Source organism: Salmo trutta, chromosome 28 (genome assembly GCF_901001165.1).
Source record: "Salmo trutta chromosome 28, fSalTru1.1, whole genome shotgun sequence".
NCBI classification, from domain to species: Eukaryota; Metazoa; Chordata; class Actinopteri; order Salmoniformes; family Salmonidae; genus Salmo; species Salmo trutta.
The window spans coordinates 18,774,750-18,787,181 of NC_042984.1; the positions used below are offsets into that span (position 1 = coordinate 18,774,750).

The window sequence follows — 12,432 nt, forward strand, 5'->3', positions numbered from 1 at the left end:
TGTACGTTTGCCCACTGACAAAGAAATGATCAGCCTATAATTTTAATGGTAGGTTTATTTGAACAGTGAGAGACAGAATAACAATTAAAAAATCCAGAAAAACGCATGTCAAAAATGTTATAAATTGATTTGCATTTTAATGAGGGAAATAAGTATTTGACCCCCTCTCAATCAGAAAGATGTCTGGCTCCCAGGTGTCTTTTATACAGGTAACGAGCTGAGATTAGGAGCACACTCTTAAAGGGAGTGCTCCTAATCTCTGTTACCTGTATAAAAAAAACCTGTCCACAGAAGCAATCAATCAGATTCCAAACTCTCCACCATGGCCAAGACCAAAGAGCTCTCCAAGGATGTCAGGGACAAGATTGTAGACCTACACAAGGCTGGAATGGACTACAAGACCATTGCCAAGCAGTTTAGTGAGAAGGTGACAACAGTTGGTGCGACTATTCGCAAATGGAAGAAACACAAAAGAACTGGCAATCTCCCTCGGCCTGGGGCTCCATGCAAGATCTCACCTCGTGGAGTTGCAATGATTATGAGAATGGTGAGGAATCAGCCCAAAACTACACAGGAGGATCTTGTCAATGATCTCAAGGCAGCTGGGACCATAGTCACCAAGAAAACAATTGGTAACACACTACGCCGTGAAGGACTGAAATCCTGCAGCGCCCGCAAGGTCCCCCTGCACAAGAAAGCACATATACATGCCCGTCTGAAGTTTGCCAATGAACATTTGAATGATTTAGAGGACAACTGGTGAAAGTGTGGTCAGATGAGACCAAAATGGAGCTCTTTGGCATCAACTCAACTCATCATGTTTGGAGGAGGAGGAATGCTGCCTATGACCCCAAGAACACCATCCCCACCGTCAAACATGGAGGTGGAAACATTTTGCTTTGGGGGTGTTTTTCTGCTAAGGGGACAGGACAACTTCACCGCATCAAAGGGACGATGGACAGGTCCCGTGTGGCTCAGTTGGTAGAGCGTGGTGTTTGCAACGCCAGGGTTGTGGGTTCGATTCCCACTGGGGACCAGTACGGAGAAAAAATTTATGAAATGTATTCATTCACTACTGTAAGTCGCTCTGGATAAGAGTGTCTGCTAAATGACTAAAATGTCATGTACTGTCAAATCTTGGGTGAGAACCTCCTTTCCTCAGCCAGGGCATTGAAAATGGGTCGTGGATGGGTATTCCAGCATGACAATGACCCAAAACGCACGGCCAAGGCAACAAAGGAGTGGCTCAAGAAGAAGCACATTAAGGTCCTGGAGTGGCCTAGCCAGTCTCCAGACCTAAATCCCATAGAAAATCTGTGGAGGGAGCTGAAGGTTCGAGTTGCCAAACGTCAGCCTCGAAACCATAATGACTTGGAGAAGATCTGCAAAGACGAGTGGGACAAAATCCCTCCTGAGATGTGTGCAAACCTGGTGGCCAACTACACGAAACGTCTGACCTCTGATTGCCAACAAGGGTTTTGCCACCAAGTACTAAGTCATGTTTTGCAGAGGGGTCAAATACTTATTTCCCTCATTAAAATGCTAATCAATTTATAACATTTTTGACATGCGTTTTTCTGGATTTTTTTGGTTGTTATTCTGTCTCTCACTGTTCAAATGAACCTACCATTAAAATTATAGACTGATAATTTCTTTGTCAGTGGGCAAACGTTCAAAATCAGCAGGGGATCAAATACTTTTTTCCCTCACTGTAGTAACATTTAAGGATGTTTATTTATTTTGACAATAGAGCGACAAAAATGTTTTATACTATATCTCTTGTGCAAGGCATATACAATGTACGTAAATCCCCCACATATTTCACCCTCTTGTACACTGTGCATAAAACTGTGTTGGATTCTGGGTAAACTTTGAGCATTGCTATGATAGATCAGAAGTATGGTATCTGAGGGATGGTAAATGGTTTTTACATCAGAAATTAATGGTAATCTGTAGGAGTTAGATGGCTTTGGGAATGTTTAGGGGAGCCGGGTGGAGATCTTAGAACCTAACAATGTCACTGAGGGAGAGAGGGTGATGTAAACTCTGCAAAAAAACAAACTTCCTCTCACTGTCAACTGCATTTATTTTCAGCAAACTTAACATGTGTAAATATTTGTATGAACATAACAAGATTCAACAACTGAGATATAAACTGAACAAGTTCCACAGACATGTGACTAACAGAAATTGAATAATGTGTCCCTGAACAAAGGGGGGGTCAAAATCAAAAGTAACAGTCAGTATCTGGTGTGGCCACCAGCTGCATTAAGTAAAGCGGTGCATCTCCTCCTCATGGACTGCACCAGATTTGCCAGTTATTTCTGTGAAATGTTACCCCACTCTTCCACCAAGGCACCTGCAAGTTCCCGGACATTTCTGGGGGGAATGGCCCTAGCCCTCACCCTCTGATCCAACAGGTCCCAGACGTGCTCAATGGGATTGAGATCCGGGCTCTTTGCTGGCCATGGTATAACACTGACATTCCTGTCTTACAGGAAATCATGCACAAAACGAGCAGTATGGCTGTTGGCATTGTCAGGGTCATGTCAGGATGAGCCTGGAGGGTCATGTCAGGATGAGCCTGGAGGGTCATGTCAGGATGAGCCTGCAGGAAGGGTACCACATGAGGGAGGAGGATGTCTTCCCTGTAACGCACAGCGTTGAGATTGCCTGCAATGACAACAAGCTCAGTCTGATGATGCTGTGACACACTTTCCCAGACCATGACGGACCCTCCACCTCCGAATTGATCCCGCTCCAGAGTACAGGCCTCGGTGTAACGCTCATTCATTCGATGATTAACACGAATCCGACCATCACCCCTGATCAGACAAAACCGTGACTCGTCAGTGAAGAGCCCTTTTTGCCAGTCCTGTCTGGTCCAGCGACTGTGGGTTTGTGCCCATAGGCAACGTTGTTGCCGGTGATGTCTGGTGAGGACCTGCCTTACAACAGGCCTACAAGCCCTCAGTCCAGCCTCTCTCAGCCTATTGCGGACAGTCTGAGCACTGATGGAGGGATTGTGCATTCCTGGTGTAACTCGGGCAGTTGTTGTTGCCATCCTGTACCTGTCCCGCAAGTGTGATGTTCGGATGTACCAATCCTGTGTAGGTGTTACATGTGTTCTGCCACTGAGGACAATCAGCTGTCCGTCCTGTCTCCCTGTAGCACTGTCTTAGGCATGTCACAGTATGGACATTGCAATTTATTGCCCTGGCCACATTTGCAGTCCTCATGCCTCCTTGCAGCATGCCTAAGGCACATTCACGCAGATGAGCAAGGACCCTGGGCATCTTTCTTTTGGGGTTTTTCAGAGTCAGTAGAAATGCCTCTTTAGTGTCCTAAGTTTTCATGACATTGACCTTAATTGCCTACCGTCTGTAAGCTGTTAGTGTCTTAACGACCGTTCCACAGGTGGTTCTTCATTAATTATTTATGGTTCAATGAACAAGCATGGGAAACAGTGTTTTAAACCCTTTACAATGACGATCTGTGAAGTTATTTGGATTTCTACGAATTATCTTTGAAAGACAGGGTCCTGAAAAAGGGACGTTTCTTTTTTTGCTGAGTTTATAACATTTACATTATGTCAGGATATGTTATTGTTAGGCATCAGGGATCCTCTGGGAGGAGAAGAGACACAGTCTGGTATCAATAACCATGACAGCCTTGAGTTGGGGAGGAAGTGAGAGCTTTGGGGTAGAGGTGAGGTTAGATGAAATGAAGAAGAATAGATATCACTAAGCTTCTGTCTAGCAACAGAGATGCGTTGGCTGTTCAGTTGTGGAGGAGGAGACTCAGCCTAGGAGATAGGTTTAAATATTAGTACTTGTGTGAAATGTTTTTTTTTTTGTCTGAATTACAGCTGTAACGACCCTTTGGGATGAATTAAACTTGGTTAAGCTTCTCTAGTGTCTGTCAGTTATTTACTCAAAATTGGAACCTAACCATTGTTAGTTGTTATCTTCACAAAAATGATCAATGGTTATATTACTGTCTGATACCTTAAAGACATAGAATAATAAACAAAACAACAAGGTGAATTAGTTGACTGAATCTCTTGTCTCAGGAATCAGTGTGTTGTAGAATAATAAACAAAACAACAAGGTGAATTAGTTGACTGAATCTCTTGTCTCAGGAATCAGTGTGTTGTAAAAAGAAAAACAGTCTATGAATTGTCTGCTGGAGAGAGGTGTTGGGCACCTTAGTGGAACTGGGAGGTGATGCCTACTATTTAGTGTTTGTCCCTCAGACCCTGTAGACTAGGGAGGAGGCATTCAGGGGAACCATGAAGCCTGTCTCAAAGTCTATCATGGTGTGGTTGACTGTGCTGTTGCTGATGATGCTGCTGCTAGAGGAGCCTGTACCCATCTGACGGTCACGAAGGCTCTGGATGTAACTCTAAGGTAAAGAAAAAACATTGTTGCATTGATCCTCTGTCTAGGATGATAGAAAAAATGCAATCTTTTAAAACATGACATGCAACTAATTGTCTATTAGCTATGTGCATAACATTTTTCAAAAAAGTGTTTGAATCAAGCTCATTCATGCCCATTAGTAACTGAAGTAACTCACTGGGGCCAGGACGTCTCCAGCATAACGCTTTAGAATTAGAGGCTTTCGATGGCGGTAAGTGCCCAGCTGGGGTCGTCTCTGGGCATCTCTCTGTCTGATTCGCATCAGTTGGACCTGTCTTTGTCGTCCACTGACAGGTACTGGAGGGCATTCAGTGTAAATTAGCATGGGACAGAAAAACAGAATTGTGTTGTAAACAGTCAGTTTAACCTAAGTATCGAATGAAGCAGTAATGACATTGAGGAATAAGCGTTCCATATTTTTTATGAAACTGTGCCACTCACCTTCTGTGTGGGACACTCCTTTGGCAGTGAGCATCCATTGCACCGTTACCCCCATCAGACCAAATAGAGGAAACACGCCTGTTATAACCCAGCTGTACCAGCAGAGGGGCCGAGGGGGAACCTGAGACAGGATGTCGTACGCATGGCCAGCCAGCAGAGACGTCTCTACAAAGTAGTCCACGCATGCCATCACCACAGCGGCTCCGACTGCAGCCGTGGAGAGCACAGTGAAAAGTTTCTGCCACTGCAGTGTGAGAGTGGCACAAAAGGTGCTCGTGGCCAGGAGTGCACCGAGAGGCGCCCATAGTGGGCTAAGGCTGTAAAACTGTCTGACAACCAGTAGGTTGGCAAGGGTGAGCAGACACCCCAGCTCTAGGCCAGTAATGATGAGCCCCACAGTCTGTACCAGCACAGTCACCAGGCCACAGAGTACAGACACTCCCAGGAGGATGCCTGCTTTGGTCTCCATAGTCAACTGGGTATCCAGTACAGGCTCCTTAAGGTACAACAGGCAGACTAGTGCAGATCCAAACATGAAGCCTGACAGGAACATGACCATCTTAAAGCAGCGGTATCCTAAAGAAAGAGAGACAAGTGGAGGGATGTTAAGTAACAAGATGGAGAAGGAAACAAAATGTACTAAAGTGAATAAGGTTTGACTGAGTAGGGATTGTTTTTTTTTATTAAAATAAATGTTTAGATGTCAGTGTTTCCCTTTGGTATACTGTATAGTTTACAGAATATTAGAAAGTTTACATCACATGATGCATAGTCTGCTTAAGAAAAACTAAGCGTTTCTTATATCAGACATCAACATTTAATGGATTTGGACCAGGCCAGGAAGCTGCCTGCATCATCCCAGGTGGCTGTTTTCTGACTCTCTTTCAGAGGAATGCAACAGAACCAGGTTACCCATCTACCGCTTTCCTAGCTTGGAGCTTATCCATTATAACCCTGGCTAGCCTAGGTCAGACACCCTCCTGTTTTTACTATAAGGCTTAGAGTGAGCTGAGGAAATCATTTCAGTTAGTATGATGAGGTTAAATGTAAACTGGGAATTAAATAATGATGTATCTACAGTGGAGCATTAGTGTTTTGTGGAAATACTGTAATTGAATTGCAGATATGCCTATCATGTCTTTAATGTGTAAGTCTTGAGAGTACACATGTTGAAGTTCTAACTGTCCTCTATTACAGGTCAGGAACTTACCAAAAAAGCAGTAGATTAGGCCTAACAAAAGGCATACTGAGCAGACGATGGATGGGATGAGGTCATACTTCCTAGTGAACCCCAACTCACATGCATCCACTTCAGCCAAGCCAGAGAGGATATATTGATCCACTTCAGCCTGGCTCAGCACTGCCCCATCAGTGACCAAGAGTGAGCTGGGGTCTGCCATCTTGGAGCAGCCGTTCAACAAGTCTGGATAATGACTGTGCTTTTATTTAGCAATTAAGGCCATCCGTGTAACCGTGTTGTTTTCCTGGTTTAATCTCATTTGGGAGCATACGTCAACAGTCAACACCAAGCCAGTATATTGTCAGTATTCCATTGGGACAGGACTTTGCTTCATTAATTCAATGAAAGAATGTGACGAATGCTTCATGTTGTTAGAATGTAAGTGCTGAGGAAACAGGAAGCTCCTGTGAGAAGTGTGTGATTCAGACCATTTCCTGCCCTGCACCTGCAACAAGAGGAGAGGAGAATCAAATACAGCCAGAGAAAATTATATGATATCTGTAATAGGCAGACTATAAATGATCAAACTGGACTCTTCATATCTAGACTTCACATTTACATCTAAGGTAGATAATAGATTGAATATGATGTATTTCAAGAAAAATCCCTCTGTACTCCACAACCCTATCCCCAGGAACCAGAAAAGGAAACAGATTTTATCTGGGTCACACATTTTTTTTCTTGACCCTTTGTTAAAATAGAGGATGCAGATGAGGAAACAAGGGGTGGCTTGATGCCGACTGAGTCATTGGCCCTCTTTGTTTTGAACATATGGTAAAGTTTTCCAGTCACAGAACAATGCTAAGAAAACAAACACCCCAACAGTAGGACATACCGTTCCAAAACCCCAAAAAGGCATTGTATATTTTTGAATACACAATGTCGCTTGCAGGTGGGCAAAAGCTGGAAAAAATATTGAAAACTATGTAACACAATTAAACAAAACAAAAAAATCTGGACAAAAAAGCAATACCTTCAGCATTCAAACCATTACTTTCAATGTGCACATGTACCTTGTTGGTCGCATACTTACCTCTGCACACAAGGATAAATTGGGTTGCCTTAATCTGTCTAGCAACAGAGTATACTCTATGTTAAAGGACCTTATAAGCTTTCAGGCAGATCCCCAGATAATTGAATTAGAGGCCTATTAGTGGAGTCTAGTGAGGCTCATGTCCTTCTGTCCTGACATCTGCTTGTAAGTCACACAGAAAACACTATCACTTTCTATGGCACCAATCAAGTGATTTCCGCTATTAGAATATAATTAAGATGTCAGGATGATAAACTTTACATTTTTGATAACAAATTAAAACTGGACACTGAGCCATTTGCCAAAAAGAGACTCCCTGTGAAAATATATATTTATATAGTCAGACACATGAACACCTCATTGTCAGTTAATTACTAAATAGTCATATACAACAGGCATTACATGAGTTATATAGCAACTTCCACTTTGATAATTAATAGCTGGAATCACGTATTTTGATCAGACATAACAGACATATGCCTACCAGAGAGTATTTGTGATCATGAGATTACAAATACTGTTTGCATGAATTGTTTTAAGAGTCTGAAAATAAGTAATCTTACCAAACATGAGGCATATCCTTGTCAGAATTACAATCTGCGATGAGAAGGAATAAAACTGCTACTCATTTGTCACTTTGTGTGGTATTCTAGGTGGAGGAGCTATATCTGTTCCCTCTGTCTTTGCTGTGTTGAGGACATCCTACTCGTGCGTGCGTTCGTCTCATCTGTGGACACTGGACGGCTGACAGCATCAGTGCAAGAAGTGACCATCTGTCCCAAGCTTGTTGTGCAGATCAGAGGTGAGGGAATACTGTTGTTGTCCACATGATGTCTCTCTAGTCATACAGATTTACAACAAAGGAAAATGTTAGGTTGGTTGAACCCATTGCCAGACATGTTTCGTCATGAGTCAGACATGGTGTAAGTTAACATGTCAGGGATGGAATATGGAAGTTTAAGTTCTAGGAAGAGTGAGTGGTCCAGAAAAGAGGTGAGATTCTGGATGTGATGAGTCAACAGCTCATCCATTAAATACACATTAAATAAACTCATGTAGTCTCATATCTCAGTGAATATGCAAATGACCAATCAATGGTTTGTAAGAACAGAGAAAAATCAACTCACAAGATTGATAAATTAAATGTTGTTTCATGATGACATTATCGACCACTGATGTTTATTTTTAGATCATACACATACTGTACCATATGTATATATTAGACTGGCAGTTTATTTATGAAACTATAAACTATCCGAAACCATCCGAAATTATTGTCACACTTGAAAAAGATGAGCATAAAAGACCATATAGAATAAATAATAGCAAATACTGAGCTAGGTTGTATGCTCAAATAATTATAATATTTTATGGGAATGCACATGCTCAGAGAAAAATATTTTGTTTTACAAGTTTAAAAATGTATATATATTGGCACCCCTTTTTTTAGTACTTAGTGCACCCTCCCATTGTGAGGATAACGGAACTTAGCCTTTCTTTCTATAATGTTTAATGAGTTTGAAGAACACATTGGGAAGGATCTCAGACCATTCCTCCATACAGAATCTTTCCAGATCCTTGATATCCTTCAGTCTGTGCTGATGGACTGCCCTCTTCAATTCAAACCACAGGTTTTAAATGGGGTTCAAGTCCGGAGACTGAATGTTGATTTGTGGTTAATTAACCATTTCTTTGTGGATTTTGGTGTTTGCTTGGGGTCCTCGTCTTGCTGGAAGATCCACTTGCGGCCAAGTTTCAACCTCCTGGCAGAGGCAACCAGGTTATTGGCTAAATTGTCCTGCAATGATACTTGGTAGAGTTCATGATGCTGTTGACCTTAACAAGGGCCCCAGGACCAGTGGAAACAAAACAGCTTCATAACATCGAAGAGCCGCCTCCATATTTTGCAGTAGGTATAACGTTATTTTCTGCATATGCATCCTTCTTTCAAGGCCAAACCATCACTCACATCCGTGGCCAAAGAGCTCTATTTTCGTCTCATCTAACCATAGCACCTGGTTCCAATCCAAGAGCCAATGCTGTTTAGCAAACTCCAGGCGTTTACTTTTGTTGGTTGTTCTCAATAAAGCTTTTTTTATGGCAACTTTTCCAAATAGCCCATTGGTTTGGTGGCGTCTAATTGTAGATTTGGAGACTTGGTGACCCCAAGATGCGACCAAGTTTTGGAATTCTCCAACTGTGGCCCTTGGAATATTCTTTGCCCCCTGAACCACCTTCCTCACTGTGCATGGGGACAAGACACACTTGGGCCCTCTACCAGGCAAGTTTACCACTGTTCCAGTGTACCCATTGCCTGATTTATGAAAGTCAACAACGATTTGTCTCTTTTCATTTGTGAGCTCTTTGCCTTTCCCCATGGTGATGGATGACAAATGGATTTTACATGTGTGTTACCTAATTATTATACCCCAGTGAAACAGGAAGCCATTAAAGGCTACAATGCCATTTGTTAAACTGAGATAAACCAAAAAAAGTTGAATGTTAATGCAGATTAAAATAATCGTTAGGTGTCAAAATTATTGGCACCCCTATCTTTTTGAGTAATAATAAAAAAGTATTAAATTAAATATTTCTCTCTGAGCAACTGAATGAGTAAAAAAGTATATAATTTAAAAAAAAATGTAGCATACAATATAGCTTGGTATTTGTATTAATTATTTGATACAATATTTTTTGCTCATCTTTATCAAGGGTGTCAATAATTTTGGATGTGACCGTACCAGAGGCAACCCCTCCCATTTGAACAATAGATAAAGTTATGATTCTAGACACTTCTTAAAGAGACGGAATCTTGATGCTCCTTAAAGAGAACTGAAGAATTTCAATTAAATGTTGGTATTTTTTCGCTATCTAATCATGGCAGATATACATTTGTTAAAAATGTATCACTTGATGGTTTCATTTCAGAGAGACAAATAATCATGTTTTTTGCTAAATTCTATACACTGAGTGTACAAAACATTAGGAACACCTGCTCTTTCCATGTCATAGACTGACCAGGTGAATCCAACTGAGAGCTATGATCCCTTATTGATGTCACTTAAATCCACTTCAATCAGTGTAGATGAGTAGGAGGGGACAGGTTAAAGAAGGATTTTAAGCATTGAAACAATTGAGACATGAATTGTGTTTGTGTGCCATTCAGAGGGTGAATGGGCAAGACAAAATATGTGCCTTTGAATGGGGTATGGTAGTAGGTGCTAGGCGCACCGGTTTGAGTGTGTCAGGAACTGCAACGCTGCTGGGTTTTCCACGCTCAACAGTTTCCCGTGTGTATCAACAATGGTCCACCACCCAAAGGACATCCAGCCAACTTGACACAATTGTGGGAAGCATTGCTGTTAACATGGGCCAGCGTCCCTGTGGAACGCTTTCGACACCTTGTAGAGTCCATGCCCTGACGAATTGAGGCTGTTCTGAGGGAAAAAGGGGGGTGCAACTCACTATTAGGAACGTGTTCCAGATGTTTTGTACAACTCAGTGTATATCAGCCTTACTCTCAGATAAATAATTAGCACTGCTAGGTTTTACACAGTCAAATGTAACAAATAACAAAAAAAAATTGAAATAAATGTACAAATGATTCATTTGTGACATCAATATTTAAATAAATAATAATAATTCAATACAGTAATATGAGATCTGTATGTAAAACTTTCACATTTTACATTTTAGTCGTTTAGCTGATGTTCTTATCCAGTAAGGGCATTCATCTTAAGATAGCTAGGTGAGACAACGACATATCAGTCAGATATACAGGATACGAACAATCCGTTCCAGCTAAACAATGGATATATAGCATTTAGCAAAATATATTAATATATTTTTTTAGAACAATCATATTTTACACACCATGAAGGTACCCATAAGCAATCATTTCTGATGGAAAAAAGCAAGTATGAAATTGGTAGATATAGCGTTTTGGAAATAAACTCTTTAACTGTTTAAGGCCACCATGACATTTATAAGACTCATATATATCCCTCAAAAGTAATGCCAGGATAAGAATATTGGGTTTAAAAGACAACAAAGGGAAGTCTCCTCAGAGGGTTGACACTGTAGAGATGAATCTGACTGGATAACTCAAACCTGCTCTCAAAGGGGGAATCTCTTACTGTCCTTTTTGCACCCCTTGATGTATAGTGGGTATATTTCACTACTCATTACAAATCACATATAGTGAGACCCCATAATGGAGTTATGTGAGGGTTATGGAGTATACAGAAAACTAAGGTTGACACCACATTTTATTACGTTACAGCCTTATTCTAAAATGGATTAAATGAATACAAATCCTCAGCAATCAACACACAATACCCCATAATGACAAAGTGAAAACAGGTTTTTAGACATGTTTGCAAATTTGTAAAAAATAAAAAACAGAATTACCTTATTTACATAAGTATTCAGACCCTTTGTTATGAGACTCGAAATTGAGCTCAGGTGCATCCTGTTTCTATTGATCATCCTTGACATGTTTCTACAACTTGATTGGAGTCCACCTGTGGTACATTTAATTGATTGGACATGATTTGGAAAGGCACACACCTGTCTATATAAGGTCCCACAGTTCACAGCATGTCAGAGCAAAAACCGAGCCATGAAATCGAAGGAATTGTTCGTGGAGCACCGAGACAGGATTGTGTCGAGGAACAGATCTGGGGAAGGGTAGCAAAACAGCATTGAAGGTCGCTAAGAACACAGTGGCCTCCATCATTCTTAAATGGAAGAAGTTTGAAACCACCAAGACTCTTCCTAGAGCTGGCTGCCCGGCTAAACTGAGCAATCGGGGGAGAAGGGCCTTGGTCAGGGAGGTGACCAAGAACCTGATGGTCACTCTGACAGAGCTTTAGAGTTCTTCTGTGGAGATGGGAGAACCTTCCAGAAGGACAATCATCTTTACAGCACTCTACCAATCAGGCATTTATGGTATAGGGGCCAGGTGGAAGCCACTCCTCAATAAAAGGCATATGACAGCCCCCTTGGAGTTTGCCAAAAGGCACCTAAAGACTCTCAGACCATGAAAAACAAGATTCTCTGGTCTGATTAAACCAAGATTGAACACTTTGGCCTGAATGCCAAACGTCAAGTTTGTAGGAAACCTAGCACCATTCCTATGGTGAAGCATGTTGGTGGCAGCGTCATGATGTGGGGATGTTTTTCAGCGGCAGGGACTGGAAGACTAGTCAGGATTGAGGGAAAGATGAACGGAGCAAAGTACAGAGAGATCCTTGATGAAAACCTGCTCCAGAGTGTTCAGAAACAGACTGGGGCGA

General features: G+C 41.6%; 1 protein-coding gene and 1 non-coding gene across 2 annotated transcripts; one reads left to right on the forward strand and one right to left on the reverse strand.

Moving 5' to 3' along the window:
* Nucleotides 1-962: 962 nt before the first annotated feature.
* Nucleotides 963-1,036, forward strand: trnaa-ugc (transfer RNA alanine (anticodon UGC)). The gene has a single exon. It is a non-coding gene; the product is annotated as a tRNA-Ala (tRNA).
* A 2,523-nt stretch (nucleotides 1,037-3,559) lies between these two features.
* Nucleotides 3,560-7,974, reverse strand: LOC115165679 (transmembrane protein 198). Its single transcript, XM_029718960.1, has 5 exons — nucleotides 7,699-7,974; nucleotides 6,073-6,547; nucleotides 4,863-5,438; nucleotides 4,579-4,718; nucleotides 3,560-4,404 (listed from the first exon to the last, which is right to left on the reverse strand). The coding sequence occupies exons 2-5, from the start codon at nucleotides 6,260-6,262 to the stop codon at nucleotides 4,252-4,254; spliced, it is 1,059 nt and encodes a 352-aa protein (XP_029574820.1). The 5' UTR covers nucleotides 6,263-6,547; nucleotides 7,699-7,974; the 3' UTR covers nucleotides 3,560-4,251.
* Nucleotides 7,975-12,432: the final 4,458 nt, after the last annotated feature.